This window comes from Schistocerca americana, chromosome X (assembly GCF_021461395.2).
Source record: "Schistocerca americana isolate TAMUIC-IGC-003095 chromosome X, iqSchAmer2.1, whole genome shotgun sequence".
Classification (NCBI taxonomy): Eukaryota; Metazoa; Arthropoda; class Insecta; order Orthoptera; family Acrididae; genus Schistocerca; species Schistocerca americana.
Window position 1 is genome coordinate 822,816,364 of NC_060130.1, and position 25,680 is coordinate 822,842,043.

Below are 25,680 nucleotides of genomic sequence, written 5' to 3' on the forward strand. Positions count from 1 at the left end.
TGCAAGATGGTTTGTCACTGAGCTCGAAAATCTTGTGTGAGAAGTTGATGGGATTTATCCCCGTGACTGACTCATAGCAGAATGATGCCTTACATGAGCAGGCAGTTAATTGTTATATTTGTGTGCTGCCACTGGATAGACAAGCAAAAACTCTACATAGAGCCCTATTCCATCTAACAGGGAAGTTCCACACGCAGCTCACAACCCATGCAACTTGAAGTATCAACCGCCATGGCACATACCAGTCGTCGTTCACAGTTTGAGCAGGTATGATGCCCACTTTCTCGTTGAGCATTTGGATGGTTTTGGTTCAAAGTATGAGAGAGTCAGTGTTATTCATCACACTGTTGAAAACTATACTTCTTTTTTCCAAGAGAATCATGCCAAAATTACCGCTCGGCTTCGTTGATACACTACGTTTCATACACTCATTTATTCAGAAATGTGCTAAGATGGTGTATCAGGAGGACATGCTTATCACGAAAGCCACATATTCTGATGATCTAAAGTTTCATACTGTGACCGAGAAGTGAGTCTTTCCATACGAATAACTGGATTTGATGAAGAGACTTCATGAAACCACGTTGCCCGACATAACCAGATTCTCTAATAAACTGACAGGCACTGCCATAATGGATGTGGAATATGAGCATGCGATGAATGTTTGGCAGGAGTTTGGCATCGCTAATTTAGGAGAATCACCAACATTGTAGATGAACACCAATGTACACCTGCTTAAGGGCATTTTCGAGGAATGCCAAATTCTATGCCTAAACACAGTTTCTCTGGTTCCTGCCTTCTGTATCACCGTGACACGGCTTTCGTGGGACATAATGCTTTGAGGAACACGTGTGAGCACCGAACTGTTGACCGATGTTGAAAAGCTGCTGTTCTTTGGACGCGGAATTTGCGGCGGGATTTAGCCAGGGCGTGCAGAGGTACGCTAAGGCAAATTTCCCGTAAATGAGTGAGGAGAAGTACAGGGCATCTGAACTATTAACTTACATCCTTTACTTGGATGTAAACAACCTCTACAGGAAAGCCATACAACAAACTCCTTCATTTGGAGGAATCCAATGGCTGCCTGAAGAGGACATTATCATACCAAAAGAAAAGATCCATGACGTGGATGCTAATGCTGGTGAGGGATGTGTTCTGGAGGTAGAACTGACACATCCCACCCATTTACATGACACACACAGTGGCTCGACATAGTGTCCAAAGTGCTTAGTCCCTGAAATGACCCCATCCCGAAGCTTTTTGCAATGCTGTGGAACAAGAAGCAGTATATTCTACACTACAGAAACCTCAAGTAGTGTGGAACCCGTTAAAATCACCTGTAACACCTCCTTCAAGCTGCGCTGCTGGTGAAAAGACTATAGTGATCTAAACACCGAACAGAGGGCTCTCGCGGTGTGTGACTTTGCAAAAGTGTTTTACAAATTGATTATTAATTCATTTTTTCGGAAAAACGAAGGAGAACGCGGAATTCAATTAGTTTATCGTTCAGACAGTTGTCGTGGCACAAGAGATTACTTCTCCGCGACAAATTCCATGCATGCCGCCATTTTCAAAGAAGGATTACTCAATGCGGAGATGGCCAAGGTTTCAGCGCAGTTCACAAAACCTGTCTCTATCGGTACGTGTCTTCTGGACCTCTCCAAACTCCACATGTACCGATTCTACTATGAGTTTGCGAAGCCAAACTGCACCTATTACAAGTTATTTTATATGGATACAGACAGTTTCTTCTACTTGGTGAACAGCTGCGATTCATATGAAGTAATATGGTACAGTCACATATAATTCAACATGTCTGAATGTGCAGTCGATAATCCTTTTGCAATAACACCACAAAATAAGAGAGCTATCAGCCTGATGAAAGACGAGACGAATGGTTCACAGTTTGTGGAGTTTTGGGGGCTAAGGTCGAAAATGTATGCGTACTGCATAAATGCAGGTGCCACCCAGAGGCGGGCTAAGGATGTGTATTGCGGGGCCTCAAAGGCTCTCATAATCGAGGATTACAATAGATGCCTGCTCGAGAGCGTTGGCGCCGCTCCATACGTGGTGCACCAGGTAGTGTTTCAATCACGAGGCCATGAAGTACATACTGCACTGCAGCTGAAAGTAGGGCTGTTCCGTCATGACGACATATATATCGTACATAGAAATATGATAGGAAAAGGATGTGTAAAATGTAAATATTGTACATAGAATAATCAGAGAGAAAATCATTAAAATGTAAATTTTGTGTAAAAGAATAAAAAGTGTATCTAGAAACAAAAATGGGAAACGTAGGACCTAAGCTGTTCGTCTCTCTACTAGTTTTAGTATAAATAAATGCTTCTGATAGTCATAAGTCATCAGAAAAAATAGCTTTGTAAGGAACTCAATGTATATAACCCATCAAAAAAATTATAGATTGCATCTGTAAATAAAATCATAAAAGAAAAAAATTTAATAAACAACAAAAAATATTGTAAAAAAGTTATATTCCAAAAACGGAATTGTTAAGAATAAACCATTAGTTATTTGCCACATCATTGTTATTATTTCCAAACTCTTTCAGTATAGAATTATTCTCAAAAATAACTTGTTTACAGCAAACCTGAACCTTTCCCCATGATGCACAGAACTTGAATGAAGAGGCTTACTCAACTGAACTAGTTACAAAGGCTGATAATGGGGAGAAGGAACCTGAATCTTATTGGTCCAGGGGGAGAAGGAGAGGTTTCCTGCTATCTCAATGCTTCCATTGTTCCAGGGGTTTCTCACCAACTTTATATCACGTGACCATTCTCGAGATATGTTATGACCTTGAATACAGCTAGTCCATTTGCCTAAGGTGCGTGGGTAGGACAGGGCTTCCCCTGGATGACCGTGGTAAATTGCTGGTGGTTCCCCAGGAGGTAGGGGAGTTGGGTTAACCTTGAATATACCTAGCACAAGTGTATAACTTGACAACAGAACTTTTTATCAGTGACCTTGATATAAGTGTCCCTTTAAACACAGGGGGGTTCCATGAGGCTGGTCGCAAATCGTGGGGTTGTCTATAAGAAGAAGATAGCAAAGCCAGAAGACTATACCAAATTGCAGAATATTGATAGAGGGAGTGGCATTTGACACTGGAGGCACGTAAACGTAATGTACTGCATATAAATAGGAGAAGAAACCCGCTCACTACTGTTCTATTACACTATTGGTGATAAATCACTGGTGGCAGTAACAATCGCAAAATATCTAATACCATCTAGACAGACCTAAAGTCGAACAGCCATGTAAGACAAATAGTAGGAAAAGGGGATGCCAGGCTGATGGGAATCTTAAAGAAATGTAATCCATTATCGAAAGAAGTGGTTTACAAAGCATCTACCTGACTGATTTTTTTGAGTATTGCTTGTCTGCCTGGGACCCTTCCCAGGTTGGATTAATAAAAGAGACAGATAAGATCCAGTGACAAGTGGCATGCATGTAATTTCTTAGTCAGTGCTAGAAAATTACACAGATGCTAAAGAACAACTACAGTGGCAGTCGCTACAAAAGAAGCATTGCATATCACGCGAAGGGTTTGTTGAACTATTGAGTATGTACACATTAAGAAGATACAGCAACTTATTACTTTCTTCCACACATGTCTCATGAAATGATCAAAATCGGAAAATCAGAGAAACTAGAACTATTATGAAGTTTACTGACAGCCATACGTTACGTTCAACCTAGGAATCCCAAGTACAGTCCTTTATATATGTATATTACAAATGCAGTAACCTCATTTTTCTCACTGTCAAGCAGTGCAGAGTTCAAATTATTGAATCCGCTTTTTTGTCACATGTACATCTACTTGTATATATACATAATCCCTGTACATGCCGGAAGCTAACACTAGAGATTTTAGCAGCTTTTCTGCCATGTACAGATGTTAAGCAACGGAACAGTGACTGTCTTCATACACTGTGATCTCTTTTATCTTATTCCTATGGCATCTGCATGACATTTACAGTGGCACCAGTAGAATTATTGTACAGTCTACATCATAAGCTCATTCCCCAAAATTACACAATAGGATTTTTTGAGAACTACATTGCCTTTCTTCCATGGAATCTCATTTACTGCAGAGATGAGATATCAGCCTGGGAATTACATATGCATATGTCCAAACATCTCTCAGGCTGATCTGTGTACTAGACAAATGGTAGCAAATACAAAACACATAAGTAATGACTTTGTTTACATAAAAGTTCTTTCTTCACTGAGTAATACACTACTGGCCATTAAAATTGTTACACCAAGAAGAAATGCAGATGATAAACGGGTATTCATTGGACAAATATATTATACTAGAACTGACATGTGATTACATTTTCACGCAATTTGGGTGCATAGATCCTGAGAAATCAGTACCCAGAACAACCAGCTCTGGCCATAATAACGGCCTTGATACGCCTGGGCATTGAGTCAAACAGAGCATGGATGGCGTCTACAGGTACAGCTGCCCATGGAGCTTCAACACGGTACCACAGCTCATCAAGAGTAGTGACTGGTGTATTGTGACGAGCCAGTTGCTCGGCCACCATTGACCAGACGTTTTCAGTTGGTGAGACATCTGGACAATGTGCTGGCCAGGGCAGCAATCGAACAGTTTCTGTATCCAGAAAGGCACGTACAGCACCTGCAACATGCGGTCGTGCATTATCCTGCTGAAATGTAGGGTTTCGCAGGGATAGAATGAAGGGTAGAGCCATGGGTCGTAACACATCTGAAATGTAACGTCCACTGTTCAAAGTGCAGTCAATGCGAAGAAGAGGTGACCGAGACGTGTAACCAATGGCACCCCATACCATCACGCCGGGTGATACGCCCGTATGGCGATGACGAATACATGCTTCCAATGTGCGTTCACCGCGATGTCGCCAAACACGGATGCGACCATCATGATGCTGTGCACAGAACCTGGATTCATCCGAAAAAATGACGTTTTGCCATTCGTGCACCCAGGTTTGTCGTTGAGTGCACAATCGCAGGCGCTGTTGTTTGTGATGCAGCGTCAAGGGTAACCGCAGCCATGGTCTTCGAGCTGATAGTTCATGCTGGTGCAAACGTCGTCGAACTGTTCGTGCAGATGGTTGTTGTCTTGCAAACGTCCCCATCTGCTGACTCAGGGATCGAGACGTGGCTGCACGATCCGTTACAGCCATGCGGATAAGATGCCTGTCATCTCGAGTGCTAGTGATACGAGGCCGTTGGGATACAGTTAGGCGTTCCGTATTATCCTCCTGAACCCACCGATTCCATATTCTGCTAACAGTCATTGGATCTCGACCAACGCGAGCAGCAATGTCGCGATACGATAAACCGCAATCGCGATAGGCTACAATCCGACCTTTATCAAAGTCGGAAACGTGATGGTACGCATTTCTCCTCCTTACACGAGGCATCACAACAATGTTTCACCAGGCAACGCCGGTCAACTGCTGTTTGTGTATGAGAAATCGGTTGGAAATTTTCCTCATGTCAGCACGTTGTAGGTGTCGCCACCGGCGGCAACCTTGTGTGAATGCGCTGAAAAGCTAATCCTTTGCATAACAGAGCATCTTGTTCCTGTCGGTTAAATGTTGCGTCTGTAGCAAGTCATCTTCGTGGTGTAGCAATTTTAATGGCCAGTAGTGTATTATTCTTATTTAAAATACTGTGTGCTATTCGACTGATAGAACACTACATATTAATATCCAGTAGTATGTGTCTGGATACTTTAGATTAGATAGTATATGCAGAATGTAAATGACAAAAGAAACTAGTAGAGAAGGAAATTTGCACATGGACAATGCCAAAATAAATTTGTAATTAGCCACGGTTTTCTTATGTGCTATACATCATTGTCAAAGTATCAACATTCGTTTAGATGCTGTGTCGAGCTGGTGGTATGGGGCCTGGAAGGATGCGTCTTATATGCTCCTGGGTAGGGAGGAGTGAGAAATTTATTTACGAATGTGTGCCGCCAGCTGCTCCCTTAGATTCACACAGTGCTGTTGATCACACTTCACCTCTGAGTTGGCCAGAGGTAGTAGCTGCTGGCTGCCACTATCGTAGTCATATAGAGGACTGCACAGCAGTGAGTGGCACGACGAATTGTGTCGTGCCTGCTGTAGCTTGGCCCTGCTCTGTTGGCATGAAAGCAGTCAGCTGTAGCTCTCCAACATGACACAATCTGGATGGTGTAATGCACCATGTGAGGCACTGCACACTGCAGTGGTTGTTTAAATAACAAAGGTGCAATTGGTCCTATCCTATCCTAGCAGTGGTAGTAACAGAACAAGAGATCTGGCAGCTGATGGGGGAATTTGTTTAAACTGTTTCATCAGACGGGCCACAGGATTGTTTAAACATTGAACTGTGGGATATCAACGTAACTTATTGTTTATGCACCTCCATGATGTAATTTAACGATGACTTCTGAGACTTGCAATGTGTATTTTAATCTATTACTGGTACATGTACATTTGTGAAAATATTCCTCCTTTGATTTTTTTAAATTTACAGCCGGTTTTACACCTATACTGTAACATTATGATGCAGTACCAGGCATGTTTTGATTGTGGTGTCTATATTTTAGTCACAAATTATAGCAATGAAAATAAGGGTACATAATATAAGAGGGAACATATCCAGCGGCTATATTGCATCACAAATTAAGATAAGGATGATGCTAATACAAAGGCAGGTCTCTTTCGGTAATGGGGTCATAAATCATAACCATTAAGACAGTTGGGTAATAAATTGGTTCAAATGGCTCTGAGCGCTATGGGACTTAACATCTGTCGTCATCAGTCCCCTAGAGCTTAGAACTACTTAAACCTAACTAACCTAAGGACATCACACACATCCATGCCCGAGGCAGGATTCGAACCGGCGACCGTAGCGGTCACGCGGTTCCAGACTGAAGCGCCTAGAACCACACGGCTACACCGGCCGGCCTAATAAATTGGACCTAGATATATATGGGAAAAATCTGGCTACTATTCAGGCTGCACCGCTATGCTTCAGCGAATAGGATAATACCCCACCCCTAACTTTTTAATTTCCTACCATTCATACCTCACCCAGCTTGTTCAGAAAGGAGGAGGAGAGGTGGACTGGGTTGGAGGAGGGAGGAGATCTGGCAAGAATGCAGATTTCACTTGAAATGGTACAGTACCACTACTTTTATATATCAATTTCCTAATTTCTCGACTAAATTTCGAAAAATAAAGTTAGCACGAAAATAAAATGTCACGGAAGTTGCAAGGCACTTACGAAATGTGTGTAACGTAAGATACTTTTCAGTTGCTGGTACACATGTATAAGTTTGCTGCCTACGTGGTTGAAGAAAATATTCCAGCCAGGTAAAAGTGTCGATTCAGAGGGTGATTATACTGTTGCTAACAGTACATCTAACATGGTTCATGAGTCCAGTAGTCGAATCGGCAAACTCCTGGAAGTTGAGTAAGATGTTACAGAAAGGGAAAGACACTCCGCTAAGAAAAACATATCAGGAATACTGGCTATCCCGAATATAGGCAGAAAAACTGAAAGAACAATTCCGAAAGAACATCTCGCAGAATCCGCAGCTGTGGTACAATTATGGAAACTGAAGGTGGACTGGGGAGAAAGGTAAGGAAAGAGAGGGCACTGGTGATACCAGCTGCATCGGGAGTTTATACGGTAACTGCGGAGACGAGTCAAAATGTGTGCCGGACCGGGCTCGATCCTGGAATCTCTTGCTTACAAGGCAATTGAGTTAACCACTGCGCCATCAACGCATAGTATTTATCGCGGATATACGGATTACCTCGGCACACTTCGTTTGTATAGCCATAGACTATAGACCTGGCTATTCGTAGTGGTAACTGAAATACTGATAATGGTGAGTGCTCACTTCAATTTTATATTTTGAAAAATATGACATTGTCGAAGCCATACAACTTTTTATATCAATTTCATGACACTTGTATTTCTCAAATTCTCAAATGAGTACTTTCTAAGCGATGTGTTTCTCTGAACCGAATTTTCTTGGAAGTTATGTTAAAGAATTTACTAAGTGCTGATGTAAACAAATTATTATTATTATGTTACTGTATCTGTGGCTCGTTAAAAGCGAGGTTACGGCAAGTTTCTATTAGCGGGGAGGAGACGGCAACACCAAAGTGTCGATCTCGCCTCCGCCCCTCCCCATCGTTAACCTGATGAAATCGAAACTTTCGAGTATGTTAATAAACATGAGCTATAAGATGCTATCCCTAAGCGACTGCGCTCTAACTGCGTAAGGTAACTTACTAATGAGACATCTCAAAAGGATCTCTATCGTTGCCACCTGTTCCAATCGCGTGAGTCTGCCATCTGAGAGCAGAAATGGCGTAAAGCTGTAGCGAGAGGGGAGGAAGGCAAGACAGAACACATGGCAGGCTGCTGGCGTCCCTAGGGGATGGCGCCAGACGTCTCAAGCGCAGAGGGGTGCACGCCGGCAACAAATCGTCGCGGAAGAACACTTCGCCATAACTCACCAATCCGCCAGATACTCGCACTCGCTCATCAGTTTGAACACTGACGACATTGCATGTTTAAGTTTTGTCAGGTGGACAGTGTACTGCGATTTAAACAAACTGTTGAGTGATTCTTATGTAGTATCCAATGTTAAATATAGCATCTGTGCAAAACTTAAGGACGAAAGTAACTTTCGCATGATGTATCACTGCCAAGTTAATTTTTTTTTCATCAATCTTCTGTCTGGTTTGGTTCGGCGCGCCACGAATTCCTCTACTGTGCCAACCTTTTCATCTCAGGGTAGCAACTGCAATCTACATTCTCAATTATTTGCTAAATGCATTCCAATCTCTGTCTTCCCCTAAAGTTTTTACCATCTACGGCTGCCTCTAGTACCAGGGAAGGAATATTCTCTTCTGTCCCGGTTTTCGCACAGTCCATGTTTCACTAGCACACAATGCTGAAGCCGCGCGGTTAGAGGCGCCATGTCACGGACTGCGCGGCCCCTCCCGCCGAAGGTTCGAGTCATCCCTCGCGTATGTGTGTGTGTGTGTGTGTGTGTGTGTGTGTGTGTGTGTGTTGTTTTTAGCATAAGTTGGTTTAAGATAGTTTAAGTAGTGTGTAAGTCTAGGGACCGGTGACCTCAGCAGTTTGGTCCCTAAGGAATTCACACACACATTTGAACAATGCTGTGCTCCAAACGTACACTCTCAGAAATTTCTTCCTCAAACTAAGGCCTATGTTTGATACTAGTAGATTTCTCTTGGCCAGGAATTCCCTTTTTGCCAGTGATAGTGTGCTTCTTATGTCCTCCTTGCTCCGTCCGCCATGCGTTATTTTGTTACCTAGGTAGCTGAATTCCTTAACTTCAGCTATTTCGTGATCACCAATTATGATATTAAGTTTCCCGCTGTTCTCATTTCTACTACTTCTCATTACTTTCGCCTTCTTTGATTTATTCTCGATCCATATTCTGCACTTATTAGAATGTTCATTCCAATCAGTTAGCTCCTGTAGTTCTTCTTTACTTTCACTGAGGATAGCAATGTCGTCAGCTAATCATATCACTGATATCCTTCCACCTCAAATTTTAATCGCGCTCTTGAACCTTTCTTTTATTTCCGTCATTACGTCTTGGATGTATACATTGAACAGTAGCGATGAAAGACTACATCCCTGTCTTACGCCATTTTTAATCCGAGTACTTCGTTCTAGGTCTTCCAGTTTTATTTTTTCCTCTCGTTTCTTGTGCGTATTGTATATTCCCCGTCTTTTCCTATAGTGTAACACTATTTTTATTAGGCTTTCGAACATCTTGCACCAGTTTACATTGTCGAATCTTTTTCCAGGTCGACAAATCCTACGAACGTTTCTTGATTTTTCTTCAGTCTTACTTGTATTGTCAACCGCAACGTCAGAAGTGCTTCTCTGGTGCCTTTACATTTCCTAAAATCAAACTGATCGTCACCTACAGATCCTCAATTATCATTTCCATTCGTCTGAATATTATTCTTCACAGCAACTTGGGTGCAGGAGCTGTTTAGCTGATTTTACGATAAACCTCGCATTTGTCCGCTCTTGCTACCTTCGGAATTGTGTGAATGATGTTTCTTCGAAAGTCTAATGGTATATCTCCAGTCTCATACATTCTATACACCAATGTGAACAGTCATTTTGTTGCAACTTCCTCCAATGATTTTAGAAATTCCAATGGAATGTTATCTATCCCTTGCGCGTTATCTGATGTTAAATCGTCGAAAGCCCTTTCAAATTCTGATTCTCATACTGTATCCCCTAACTCTTCCCTGTCGACTCCTATTTCTTCTTCTATCACGTCATCAGACAAGTCTTCCCGCCCATAGAGGCCTTCAATGTACTGTTCAAACCCATTCTCTCTCTCCTCTGCATTTAACAGTGGAATTCCTGTTACACTCTTAATGTTACCGCCATTGCTTTCAGTTTCACCGAATGTTGTTTTGACTTCTCTGTATCTTTAGTCAGTCCTTCTGACAGTCATTTTTTTCCCGGTTTCATCACATTTTTCATGCACCCTTTTCACCTTATCTTCTCTGAACTTCCTATTTATTCCATTCCTAAGTGACTTGTATTTCTGTATTCCTGAATATCCCTGAACATTTTTGTATTCCCTTCTTTCGTCGATCAACTGAAGTTAAAAAATGGTTCAAATGGCTCTGAGCACTATGGGACTTAAATCTGTGGACATCAGTCCCCTAGAACTTAGAACTACTTAAACCTAACTAACATAAGGACATCACACACATCCATGCCCGAGGCAGGATTCGAACCTGCGACCGTAGCAGTCGCGCGGCTCCGGACTGAGCGCCTTAACCGCGAGACCACCGCGGCCGGCCAACTGAAGTTAAAAAAATAAAAAAAATAAACTTCAAATGGCTCTGAGCACTATGGGACTTAACTGCTGAGGTCATCAGTTCCCTAGAACTTAGAACTACTTAAACCTAACTGACCTAAGGACATCACGGGCAGGATTCGAACCTGCGACCGTAGTGGTCGCGTGGTTCCAGACTGAAGCGCCTAGAACCGCTCGGCCACACCGGCCGGCGACCAACTGAAGTATTTCTTCTGTTAGCTGTTATTTCTTCGGACTTATCTTCCTGGTATCTATGTTTTTCTTTCCAATTTCTAATATTTCCCTCATTAGAAATGTTCAAATGCGTGTGAATTCCTAAGGGACCAAACTCCTGAGGCCATCGGTCCCTAGACTTACACACTACCTAAACTAACTTATGCTAAGAACAACACACACTCCCATGCCCGAGGGAGGACTCGAACCTCCGGCGGGAGGGGCCGAGCGATCCGTGACATGGCGCTTCTAACCGCACGGCCACTCCGCGCGGCCCCTCATTAGAGATTTCTATTACTGTTCAACTGAACTGCCTAGTGAGCTATTCATTATCGCAGTACCTATATCCTTAGAGAAATTCAAGCGTATCTCATTATACCTTAGTACTTCCGTATCCCACTTCTTTGCACACTGATTCTTCCTCATTAGTCTCTTAAGCTTCAGCCTACTTTCCGTCATTATTAAATTGTGATCTCAGTTTATATCTGCTCCTGAGTGCTCCTTACTATCCAATAACTAAATTCGGAATGTCTGTCTGACTGTGATGTAATCTAACTGGAATCTTTCCGTATCTCCCGGCCTTTTCCATGTACACTTCCATAAACAGAATATTCGCTATTACAAGCTAAAATTTATTGCACGACTCAATTACCATTTGTAATGTACTGTAGCAGTTCTTTCTACGTGTGGGCAAAGTTTCATCGAGTTATGTTACTTCACAGTGTCATGTGTTGTGAAAGTTAAATAGGTCTTTAAGTTTTGCGTGCCGGTGTATATAGAAGCTTTAGCTTAAAAACAAGTAAGTTGTAATATTACCAGGTGTGCCACAGTACTAACACACTGAGCTCGTATCTGGGATGACAGACGTTTAAACCAGCGTCTGTCCATCCCGTTATAGTTTTTCCGTGATTTCCTAACATTCCTCAAGGCAAATGCCGGTATGATTGCTTTGAAAAGGAGGCGGCCGATTTCCTTTCCTGTCCTCCCCCGAATCTGAGCCTGTATGGCGTCTCTAATGGCCTCTTCTTCGACGAGACGTTAAACCAAAACCTTATTTCCTTTTTCTTGGAATATTTTCGACAATAATGAGCGGTGTGGGATCCTTAACAGATAGGACTGATGGAGTACATCGAAAAAGTTCAAAGAAAGGCAGCACGTTTTGTATCATCGCGAAAAATGGGAGAGAGTGTCACAGAAATGATACAGGATTTGGGCTGGATATCATTAAAAGAAAGGCGTTTTTCGTTGCGACGAAATCTTCTCACGAAATTCCAATCACCAACTTTCTCCTCCGAATGCGAAAATATTTTGTTGACACCGACCTACATAGGGAGGAACGATCACCACGATAAAATAAGGGAAATCAGAGCTCGTACAGAAAGATATAGGTGTTTATTCTCTCCGCGCGCTATACGAGATTGGAATAATAAAGAATTGTGAAGGTGGTTCGATGGACCCTCTGCCAGGCACTTAAATGTGATTTGCAGAGTATCCATGTAGATTTAAATGTAGATTTCCCCTTAAATTCCAGGGTACTAAGAAACTGTCGTTTTGTCGACGACAATATATGTTTACAAAGTAACTGTAAGACCCGAAATGGGATACTGTTGAGATGTCAGGTTTGATACCAAGAGTGTTTGATCGGATAAGGATAATGGCAGTGGAATTACGTACACGATCGTGCGACTAGCGGGTAAGTGTAGGAAAATGGTGTAAAATCTGAAATGATAGTCAAAGAGGTTTAAAATATTTTAAAAGCCTATTTAGAAAATTCCAGGAACCGGTTTTCAGGGCGTAATGTTCGAATGTTTACCCTATATATAGTTCTGACGTAAACCGTGAAGACTAATAACAGGTCACATATTGACTTATCAACAGTCGTTTCTCCCTTTCTTAATTAGCAGAATAAGAAGGACAAAGTAATGTACTGTAAATTGAATGCAAACTTTCTGTTTTCCATATAGTTATATGTGGCCAGTGCTCATATTAGGAAATCCTACTTCATAATACATGACCTTGTCTTAGCATTTGTCAAATAGAGTAGATATAACAATGCGCTTGTGTCTTTAAGACCGATACAGACACGTAAGATTATAAGGTGAGGTTCGATGTTTTTAATATGGCACTGTAAAAACACCGTTGTTAGGTTGTAGTTCTGATACAGTGTACGACTTACGTTATATTGATTTCAGAAAATAAACTGTACGTGCTTATGTTTAAGAGAAATTGTATTATGTAACTTGATTCTTCAACGTGATGTCTATGTTTAGGCCAAAACAAAGAGTTGTACTAACTCCCATGTTTCTTATTTTCAGGCGAAGATGAGTACGCTGGATCAACATAACCATTCCATGCAGAAAGGTTTGTGTATTGTCTCACATTGATTACGTTTGTCACCTGAACCAAGTGCTTCTCTCTTAGATGTGTAGGTGTATCGAACCGTTAATTTTTGCTGTGCTTTTTATTGTGCAATGTATTAATCTGTAAAGCATAAAGACTTTTTATTTCTGATCTTCATTCAATATTTGAAAGATAGTGACAATACAGAGGCAAAGCTATCAATGTCATTACCACAGCCCTGAGAAGAAGTGATGTCTTAAAAATCTTGCCAGTCAGAAATTAACTTAAAATATGTATTCTTGGGCGATCATGCCATTTTTCTGTCTTTTACAAAAGAGTGCAGGTCCACTACATTTATGACAGTTTTCTCCAAGTTGTACAGGACACATATGGGTCCTTGCCATTACGTGCACCAGTATTGTCCGTGCTACACTTCAGGAATAAAAAAGATGCAGATCCGCAACTGAATTTTTCAAACGCTGTCCCGTGTTGACTTTAGAACAGTAGGATTATTGTACTATTCATGATTGACGTCAAGTTCTACGACTGTTGTCAGTGAAGACAACGTCCTGTCGATGGCGAAGTTATTAGAGATTGACAGGACTGGACAAGGATGCGGCAGAAAATCGGACGTGGCGTTGCAAATCCCAGCTATGGTTTACGTAATATACCGTCACTATCAATGTTCCTATTACACTTTTTGCCGTTCGCCCGAAGTAATTTTCGCTTCTAACGAGGTACTCCAAATGAGTTTGTGCGCTAGAAGCCGGCCGGAGTGGCCGAGCGGTTAAAGGCGCTACAGTCTGGAACCGCACGACCGCTACGGTCGCGGGTTCGAATCCTGCCTCTGGCATGGATGTGTGTGATGTCCTTAGGTTAGTTAGGTTTAAGTAGTTCTAAGTTCTACGGGACTTATGACCCCAGAAGTTGAGTCCCATAGTGCTCAGAGCCATTTGAACCATTTTTTTTGTGCGCTAGAAGTTTACCAGCTCAGTCGCGTATCTAGTCCAACAATGAGCAAAATAGTTTTACTAAATTACTATCTGGAACTGTATCAAAACCTTTCCTATGCATTGAGCTGAGCTGAGCTTTTGATTTCTACATCCTTCGGTATCTTGCGAAAGAAGGGGGTGACCTTGAACTATCTTGTTCGCATTTTGTTGAAGTCATACTGTTTATAGTTCCTAAAGGAATTCCTCAAGAAGCCGACCATAGTCGAGCTGGTAACTATTATCATATAACAAACTTGCTAATTTTGTTGCGGAATCAATACAACTATGTCTTTCTTCGTTCGATGATCTATAGCTCGGATTGTGGAATTGTAGTACAACCGTCATTCGAAAAATATTTAGAATTGGTGCAGTTACCTTACATGAGAATCACACCCCCTAACCTTCGGTCAAGAGTTGGCTTGCAGATTTGTTGGGGGTGGGTTGTTTGGGGGAAGAGACCAAACAGCGAGGTCATCGGTCTCATCGGATTAGGGAGGGACGGGGAAGGAAGTCGGCCGTGCCCTTTCGAAGGAACCATCCCGGAATTTGCTTGGAGCGATTTAAGGAAATCACAAAAAACCTAAATCAGGATGGCCGGACGCAGGATTGAACCCTCGTCCTCCCAAATGCGAGTCCAGTGTGCTAACCACTGCGCCATCTCGCTCGGTTGCAGATTTATCGCCGTACTGTAGCAAGGGACTCAAGATGCACCCAGAACACGAACGTGAGATTGAGATAACCTTGACACTAAAGACAGCACCAACCCCTGTCAACCCTATTCCCTAACGACCTGTAGGACATAACGTTGTGATTCGCAACAGGGCAACACAGATCAAATAAATGCAGCTTTTAAAGTTCTCATTACCACCTGGAAGAAGATGCGGTTGGATTGGTAGCATTTTACCACAACAGTTAATGTTATTTATTTTGCCAGAATGGTAGTAGAAACTGATGTAATACAGCTTAGAATGCTTTGCAACTGCGCTGTTCAGTCTACGATAGCTCTCATTTTCCTTCCTTAAATTCCATTTCCTGTTACAGACTGTTTGTAAAAGTACTATTACATAATATCTTTAGAGAAGAAAATGTTCTTGATTTAAGACGCCGGAGCTTTATAAAGAGAATTTTGGTATGGTGGAATGATATTCGAGATTCTTTCATTCAACAGCTTACTGTGATCGGAAACAAGTTTTTAGTAGCAATACCACCCTTTGCTAAGAGGGAATCGTATTAGGTTTTCTAGCTCGATGAACCTTCATTACTTGTAGATTAAAGGTGACAGGAATTCTTAGTTAACATCGGAATGTTTGTGGCCTATGTTTAGTTGTTAAAAGCCATTAGAAGCGATACACTTCCGTAGTTCGAAAGGTGTCGTACTATAGCATCCCGTGAGCTGTGAAATACGTATTTCAGGGATGTGTTCGCCAAATCCAAAGCCAATCGAGATTCCGAAGCCCAGTCGGGGATTGGAGTCACGCTCCTCGAACGTGTTTCTGCCCTGCGCTACCTCAGACACGGAGAAAGTACGGCGAGCATATGTGAGCGCAGCGCAGAGGACCGTAACACTGGAGGTGGACGCTGCCTCACAAGAGGGGAGTTATCCATTGGTACTCCCCTAACCTCCTCCACTGCGGCTTTTAAAACACTGGCCAATAGGAATCGACCCGACTCCTTTCTTTTATCTCCTTCCTCCTCGTCCGACTCCGAGGAGGAGGGGAAGTCCAGCTGTACGAACTAAGCTTTCGAATGCCAGCCCGGGTCCAGTTGGCAATGCTTTTGATAGTTGTTCCGGCTTGTTACCACTTGCGTTGGATACATTGTTCGTTACTTGCAGTACTGATCAGTTTTCGGTAGTACCCATAAAGTATCTGGAATGTCGTTCGGTTGTTGTGGTACTCGGGAGTGAGCGTTGTGTGCTGGCCGACAGGTTCTAGCGCAGTGAGAGCCGAAAGAAAGTTCCGGCATTATGTAAAGTGCAGTGTTTCGTTAAGTTAATTGTTGCCCTAGACTGCTGACGTCATTCGTTGGGGGACTGAAACAAGAGCTGCTACTGACGTCACACAGGCAGATGTTGCCGACTGCGATAAGAGGCACTGCATTGTCACCGCGTGGATAATTGTGCGGCACACTAGAGCATTTGTTTGTCATTTGTCTCTGCAAAAAGGAAGAAACCGTTTCTAATGTCTATTGTCGATACGTTAGACATCAAACAGCTTCCTATAAAAGATCGATGTTGTTGGATCTTTCATTAGAGTACGGTGAGTCAACCGCTTATCTCTGACAATTAATGTGTGCATGCATGACTGAATTATTTTTGAATTCTGTTCTGCAGTATTCGAGTGCATGGAATCCTGTCTTTTGCGTTACGTAATCGTTATCTTAGTCACAAGTGCGATGAAAACGAGATTTATCCGGCTTCCACAACTTGTTTCTCTCTCTCTCTCTCTCTCTCTCTCTCTCTCACTCTCTCTCTCTCTCTCTGAGCCAAGCACATCACAAGTTTCATAGCGCATTTTCTCTACCGAAAAACTGCTATCAGAGAATAAACTGTAACATAAAATGAAAACAAATTAACACTTCCACAGTACTGTCCTGAAAATAGTATTTCATGTGCTTTAGTAATATCTTTGCATTTCGAAACACACCTATGTAAACGCCATTATTTTGATTATAGAGCAATATATAGTGGTAATAAAGATAATATCTGTTTTCCTAACACGATTTCGTAATTTGAGTCGGTCCTGATTGTAGGTTACAATACCCTTCGTGACATATCTAGTTCATTCAACAATTACTGCATTTCTATATACCTACTTTTCATTTTCTACCCAAAAATTGGAGTGGGCTGTTGCTGTTCTGATCCACAGTGGCTTTCAAAAGTAACTGGTTCTTAAACACGAGCAGAACGAGAAAACGCAGTAAAAAATCAAACGGGTCAGACAATCTGTTTTTGTCTTCCACTTCTTCGTCTTCTTCTTCTTCTTCTTCTTTTTCTTTTTCTTCCGTTCGTATTTAAGATCGAGTTACTGGACGAATCGAGTTTGCTTTTTAGTAAAAGACAGTAATAACATCGGTTGCCAAACGGCGATGTTTAATTGTTTACACACCTAGAACAAAGACTCTTACAGATAAAAAGATGTGGTGTGCCAATCCAAGCTTGATCGCGTGTATCTCTCTCTCTCTCTCTCTCTCTCTCTCACACACACACACACACACACACACACACACACACACACACGTACTCAGGCTCTGGAACTCGATTATTACCTTCATTTTCCTTCTTTCCCATTACCCACTACGTGTATTTCAGGAATCGTCTAAGTACTGACGGATATAGCAGTAAGTCACCAGGCTAAATACCTCAAGGTGAGGCGTGGCAGGGAAAGACTATGTTTGTGATCGTAAGACTTAAGAATCAATTTAATAAAGCCGTTGACTTTCATTCAAGGGTAAACACACCGAAATCCGTCCCTTCTGGTGCAGCTCTTCTATGGTTTCCACAAATTACAGCAGGTAACCAATATGATTTCTTCGTACAGAGAATAGCCGACTTTCTCTCATGTTCTTACCAAAAGTTAACTTATGTTCGTAATACGTCTCTACTGGTCACTGTATCGCCTAAATATTAACCTGTAAACCATACGAATGCAAATAGAGGCGCTGTTGGGAAGCCAAAGATGAAACTGTTTACCTCTTCACAGTTCATCGAAGAATGAGTAAATGCCAGACTAGTTATCCAAAGTTCCCTAGTCCGATCCCCAGTTGGCCCTAAGATGGTTTTCAGTCACTTACCATTTCTTCCATTTATGGTAACGATTATTACACATGAAAAATGCCATCTTGCACCATGGTTCAAAATCCAGGTTTTTAATGCAGTTCCCCCATACAAATGGCTGAATAAGTCAGTTCAGAAGCCGCAGCAAGACAAGGACATACTACTCCCAATTGGACCATGCTTAATAAGGAACTATGGTGTTCTTACAGATCTTCGTGTACTGTACAGCTATATTTCATTTGCTATCATTATAGCAACAGTGTATGTCCAAAGTAACGCATGTAGGGATGATCTGAATGCAAAGTAGAATTAGTAGTAATCTGTGAACTCTTTTACGCTTCTGCCAAATTCCTGTCTTATCAAACGTTAATTCCGAGCCTACTCTACAAAAAGACAAAATATGGTTTGAAAATATCATTGAGAAACCGAATGTGACAGAGTAAAACAGGTATTCATTGCAACAACAGACACTCCTCGCTTTCGAATGTAGGTATTGCAATAAGAAACGTACAATTAATATTGCATCGACAATTGATATAATTTATCGTGAAACAAAATATAAATTGTTAAAAAAATAACGGTACACGATCATATGCATCTCTTCGTGAGTGAGGACCAGTTTTTTGACAGGGTTAACTGAAAATTAGGTCAAATGTGTGAGAACGCTACGGATTTCATAACAGACGAAACCCGACACGTGATCCTCAATTGGTAGACGTGGTGAAACGTGAAATCAGCGTCGCCGTATTTGGTAGGAGCATTCATCACCATCATCACTGTCATGATCAGCAGCATCGATACGGCAACCACAGATAGATACAGGCCTATTCCAGACTTCTGCATGCACTTTGGTCTTCATATTCTCTAATGTCATCTATTAACCCTCCGTTAGGTCGTCTTCTCGATCTTTTTCATTACATTCATAATTACGTAGTCCACTCCAGTCTACTACCTGACCCTTTTGTGTTGTTTCTCAGAGTTCACTTTCCGTGTTGTAGGATGCATCAACTAATCGAAATGGGTGTCATTAGACGGACCATAACTTCTTTCGTCTTTGAAGATCAAAGATTCTAATTAAGTCAAACAAGAATGCCATTCAGCTTCCTCCCTATTGTTCCTAATCGTTTTCCAGTTTAAGGAAGAGAACCAAGGAACTTTTTTGTGCACAATAGAAGCATTTTTATTACTATTATTTCATAGAAAGTGGCACGATGTTTAGTGTGTGGTAGTTTTTTAATAACTTTTTGACGCCACATTACTTAGTTGCCGATATGGGCAAGGAGGAGACAGTATTACGGAAACACAGCATCCAGTTCAAAACTTACGCCATGGAAGGTAATTAAGATACTAACACGAATTAAAAAGTTTACAAAAGCTTGTCTTAATTGCCGGTACCACCTACTGGTGAAAATGTATGTCCACGGAGCGTTATGCATGTTGTCATTGTATCGTATGTGAAAACGCGTAATGTGCCGCCAGTTACCGCGGCTGCGGTGGGATCAGATTCCTGCTATCTCATCTATAGTTTCCACAAACTTATCCAGCTACCTGTATGGGGCGCTGTAACTTCCTCTGTAATTTAAGTAATTTCTCGAATCTTCACACGATTAATTCATTTTTACTGATGCCAATATCTTTTCCTAAACTCTATGTGCAATGTGATATTATTTTTGTTTCACCTGCCATCAGAGCCTATAGATTTAGCCTCAATTTCTAGGAACACAACGAACTTAACGCTTAGCTTTTCCGACCTAGAAGACAGTGGTTCTCAGTTTACCGTATTCTTTTCACGTCTACGTCGATCTACGTTGTTAGAGTATATCAGTGAGGCTAGTTTGTCTTGGAAATGTTAAATTACCAACAGTGTTAATAGTATATTGCCTGTCAAAGACAGAAGATTTTACGCTTTATTTCTCAGTTTATTTAATTTCTCTATCAACAGCGTACCACAGGAATTAGCTTAATTTTTTTAAATTTTCCCAGGAGTTCCTCGATAGAGCAAAAGGGGGTAAGCCATGAGGGAACTCTTCAGCTTAGACTTCAAAGTGCGTGGATTGTTGCTAAGATTTTTGAATTCTTGTGGTATTTTATTGAAAATGGATGCAACAGAATTCTGCACGCCTTTCTGCACAAGAGTCAAGGAGGTTCTATCCAAATGAATATTGGTTTTCTGCCTAATATTAACTGAGCGAAAGCTGCTAACTCTTGGGAAAAGACTGATACATTACAGAAAATATGTATTGAGAGGCTAATGTCAGAATTCCCAGACTTCTGAACAAGGGTCCATGAGAGGTTCGCGAACTTACATCATGTATTGCTGGAACCGCCAGTTTCTGAGCCAAAAATACCCATTCTGAATCAGAAGAGTAACCCTAAAAAATAAAAACTTACATCATAAGCGATTGAAAATAAACAAAGTGGACCACTTTTCGTGTTGAATTACAACTTATTTCAGATACTGTTCTAATCGTAAATAAAGCAGCGTTTAGTTTTTGAACAAGGTCCTGAACATGGGTTTTCCACGATAGCTTACTATCTATCTCAACGCCTAAGAATCTGAATTGTTTAGTCTCACTAATCATACGTCCATTCTGTGTAATCAGAACGTTATTTTTGCTGAACTGTGTGTTAGAAACTGTAAAAACTGAGTCTTACTATCATTTAGCATCAATCAATTTTCTACAAGCCGTGAACTTATGTCTTGACTGCATTATTTGATACTGTGTTAATACTGCACACAACATCCTTCACTATCAAGCTAACGTCACTAGTAAACAGAGTAACTTTAGAATCACCTATAATACTTGAAGGCACATTATTTATATAAATAAGAAACAGTATCGGTCCTAGCACCGACCCCTGGATTACCCCCAATAAACTGTGCGCCTTTGGGACTGAACATCGTAGCCGTTCTCAGTGCTGCGGAGAATGACCTTCTGACGTGTTTTCTTAACGTAAGAGATGAACCAACTGTGAGCTACTCCCCCTTACTCTATAATGGTCCAACTTCCGCAGTATTATTTTGTGATCAACACATTCAAACGCCTTAGTTAAATCAAAGAAGAGGCCTATCGTTTGCAACCGTTTATTCCGTCCAGAGCCTCACAGAGAAAAGGGAATATGTCATTTTCAGTTGTTAAACAACTTCTAAAACTAAATTGTACATTTGACAGCAAATTACTTGAACTGAAACACCTTTGTGTGTACAGCCCTCTCAATAACTTTAGTAAACTCCGATGGCATAGAAATAGGTCAAAAACTGTCTACATTACCACTTTCTCCTTTTTCAGAAAGTAGCTTCACAACAGAGTACCCCCAGGACAGTTTCCTGACCATTCCGGAAGGAAAAGTTACAGATACGACTAAGTACTGGGCTAACATATGCAGAACAATACTTAAGTATTCTGCTAGATGCCCTATCGTATCCATGAGTGTCCTTAGCCTTCAGTAATTTAATTATTGACTCAGACTCTCCCTTGTCGGTATCATGTAGGAGTATTTCAGATAACAGTCTCAGAAAACTATTTTCTAAGACAGTTATATGATCCTCTGTAGGAACTAAACTTCTATTTTGTTATATTCAGAAAGCGATTATTAAATGCTGTACGTGTACATGGCTTATCAGAAACTGAAAAACTTCTGCTATGCACTGTCATCATATCCTCAACCTGATGCTGCTGACCAGACACTTCCTTCAAGACAGCCTTTCGCCACTGTTCTAGGATAAATTCCAAACTTCTCATCGGATGGGGATTTTAACTTAGGCGCACCCGCCATTGTGTTCGAGAGGAGTAGACCTGGTGCTAGTTATGATTTCATACTCTCTCGTCACTCACATTGTCATCACAGTCCTAATATGACGCTAAAATTTCACACGCACTCATGACAGTTGCCTGTACTTAACAGGGAGAGCTAAGAAACACAAAAACCGCACTTCACGTGGGAAACGGCATTAGCCGCGCGAGGAAGGAAAGACACTGCAATTAGATTGCTAACAGCCCCCCTCAAGTAACACAACCAATAATGCTATACAACTTTTTTTTAGTTTTCTCTTCAGAAAAATGTGAAAGAGCTTAAAAATACTCCCGGTTACTGCCGGCTGTTCGTAAAGATTATCATCTTCATGACACACTATGTAATGACGGTTCTGGACCAAATACGCACACTGGCCATTCCTTGGGCTGTCTGAATTAGATGCTCGGACTGTGGTGGATGGAAGCCACACCCCACTGATATCACAATCCAAGGTTGCAGCATGCCACGCCCCTCCTTATCAATGACATCATCAAGCTATATTCTGTTTTGCTCCCTCTTCCCCTTCACCAACCAACCAAAATACAAAATGGCGGACTTAACCCAGCTGAGCTAATGGCAAATTAAAATTAAAATCTAAGATGGCAGAACTACACCAGTTGTGCTTTTTACCCTCTCCCCTAATGAAGTATTAAAATGAGACAACTGATCAGAATGTAGCTGCAAGTTTTTGACACCAAGTTCAAAAACACGCATTATTTCTGTAACCTCCTCCTCCACTTTTCACTGACCATCTCCTCCACCCCTTCTGGCTGTCTACCTCCTCAAGCCTTCACTCTCTCTCCATCTTCTCGTGCCCCTCTCTCTCTCTCTCTATCCATCTTCTCCTTCCACCCTCTTTGCCTATCTGCTCCTCTCTCTGTCCATCTCCATCTCCTCCTCCTCCTCCTCCTGCCTCTGTCGATCAGCTCCTTCTCCCTCTGTCCATCTCCTCCTCTAATTCCATCTCCCCTTCCCCCTCACTTTGTCCTTCTCCTCCTCCCCCTCACCCTGCCCATCTGCTCCTTCCCCTCTTGCTTTTTGTCTTAGCCTCCCTCCTCTTTCTGTCCATCTCCTCCTCTCACCTCTCTCTATCCATTTCCCCTCCCCCTCTCTCTCCATGTCCTGCTCCCCTCTTCCCTGTGTGTAGCTCCAACTCCCACCTCTCTGTCCATCTCGAACTCCCACCTTCTCTATCCATGATATCACTCTCATCCCAATAGGAGGCGGGTGGTTCTAAACTCATAGTATTTATTTCCAGAGTGTAACTAATATGTGCAACAAATTTGATTGAAATCGCTCCAGGTGTTTACAATGAGCTTTTAACCTATGGCTTTGCCCACATAAGCACATGTCAAACATATTTCACATATATTTATAGTATTTCACACATATTTGTAGACATATTTCACAACTATATGTAGCGAATTTCGCGCACAGATTCATTTACATACAACTCAATGTTTGAGGTCATATCTAATGAACTGTGTGTCGTACAATGATATGTTTTTGTAGGCACATTCGGTGGCATATATGGATACTGTCTGCAAAATGTGTTGCACATGAAGTTAGTACCAAATAATTAATAAATTATACGTCATGCATGGTGCGGCAGTTTTTCACACATCTCAGTATTTACATCATCATGTCTCCTGAACTATGTATCGTACAATGATGTAATTTTGCTGGTGCGTTCAGTGCTGTATCTGTATACTGTCTGCACAATGTGTCAACAATACAGTTCGTAATAAAGAAGTAAGTCTTACTGTATATGGCAGTTTTACTGCATGAGCTGCAAAAATGCAGCAATCGATAGCCTTTTTTTCCTTTAATCATTTTGCGGCGGTTGTCAGCGAGAAAAAATTTTGTAAAGGTTTAAATTATGTCTGTTTTAAGTCACTAAGTGCTCTCATTCTCAAATACTGGATAAATAAAGTATGGATTTTCGCAAATGAATATTAATTTGCCACAACTAGGTTAATTCCGCCATAATGGGTTTTGATTGGTTGAAGAGAGGGGGAGGTGGGAGGGGGAGATGAGCTGGCCTGATCACACCATTGATAAGAAGGAGCAGGCCTTGCCACCATCTTAGATTGTGGTGTGAGAGGGGCGTGGCCGCAGCCTGCCACAGTCTAAGGCACACATATCTACTATCATAGGATGTCAGGACCGTCCTTCCATCCATTACAAAGACATCTAACATCTCTCTGACAAGCCACTTTGCAGATCAGAGCCTTCCGCTCAGGCCTTTTGCGTTCATTCGCAATGGTGCTTGTACCAGCTACATTTTTGTTTTCCTTAATTTACAGTTACATTAAATATGAAACTTCCTGGCAGATGAAAACGGTGTGCCGGACCGAGACTCGAACTCGGGACCTTTGCCTTTCACGGGCAAGTGCTCTACCAACTGAGCTACCCAAGCACGACTCACGCCCCGTCCTCACAGCTTTACTTCCGCCAGAGGTAGAGCACTTGCCCGCGAAAGGCAAAGGTCCCGAGTTCGAGTCTTGGTCCGGCACACCATTTTAATCTGCCAGGAAGTTTCATATCAGCGCACACTCCGCTGTAGAGTCAAAATTTCATTCTAGATACATTAAATATATTTTCCCTTGTTTGATGCTTTCGTTTCTCATTTTTTCTCTAAGTATATACCCAGTCTTTCTTCTTCATTCAGTACCTACCTTCTCCTTTTACTTTGAAGCCACATTCTCACATCCATACAACTTCATATGCACTGCTACCACACTGTATAAGATATCATACATTATGTCATTAAGTGTTCTATTTGTAAAGCCACTTATCATTTGGAATTTACTAAACTTGTTTCTCAGCTGTTTATCTTCATTACTGGAAATCAAGCATCCCACATAGCTAAACTCGCTGAAGTACTCGATTATGCACTGGTGTGCAAAACTTATGGAGAAAAGTAACTTCTCCATGATGTGTCACTATCAAATAACGTAACTCAATGCAACTTTGTGCGTGCATGGTAGGAACTGCTGCAGTATAGTATGTACACTCCTGGAAATTGAAATAAGAACACCGTGAATTCATTGTCCCAGGAAGGGGAAACTTTATTGACACATTCCTGGGGTCAGATACATCACATGATCACACTGACAGAACCACAGGCACATAAGAACACAGGCAACAGAGCATGCACAATGTCGGCACTAGTACAGTGTATATCCACCTTTCGCAGCAATGCAGGCTGCTATTCTCCCATGGAGACGATAGTAGAGATGCTGGATGTAGTCCTGTGGAACGGCTTGCCATGCCATTTCCACCTGGCGCCTCAGTTGGACCAGCGTTCGTGCTGGACGTGCAGACCGCGTGAGACGACGCTTCATCCAGTCCCAAACATGCTCAATGGGGGACAGATCCGGAGATCTTGCTGGCCAGGGTAGTTGACTTACACCTTCTAGAGCACGTTGGGTGGCACGGGATACATGCGGACGTGCATTGTCCTGTTGGAACAGCAAGTTCCCTTGCCGGTCTAGGAATGGTAGAACGATGGGTTCGATGACGGTTTGGATGTACCGTGCACTATTCAGTGTCCCCTCGACGATCACCAGTGGTGTACGGCCAGTGTAGGAGATCGCTCCCCGCACCATGATGCCGGGTGTTGGCCCTGTGTGCCTCGGTCGTATGCAGTCCTG

At 41.9% G+C, this 25,680-nt stretch overlaps 1 protein-coding gene and 1 non-coding gene across 2 annotated transcripts in view; one reads left to right on the top strand and one right to left on the bottom strand.

Annotated features, from left to right (window-relative positions):
* Positions 1-25,680, top strand: part of LOC124556338 (zinc finger protein rotund-like) — a 499,810-nt gene that overhangs the window by 284,892 nt on the left and 189,238 nt on the right. The window contains exon 5 of the mRNA XM_047130307.1: positions 13,438-13,483. Coding sequence (XP_046986263.1) covers positions 13,438-13,483 — 46 coding nt within the window. The remainder of the gene's footprint in view (positions 1-13,437; positions 13,484-25,680) is intronic.
* Positions 24,370-24,444, bottom strand: Trnas-uga. The gene has a single exon. It is a non-coding gene; the product is annotated as a tRNA-Ser (tRNA).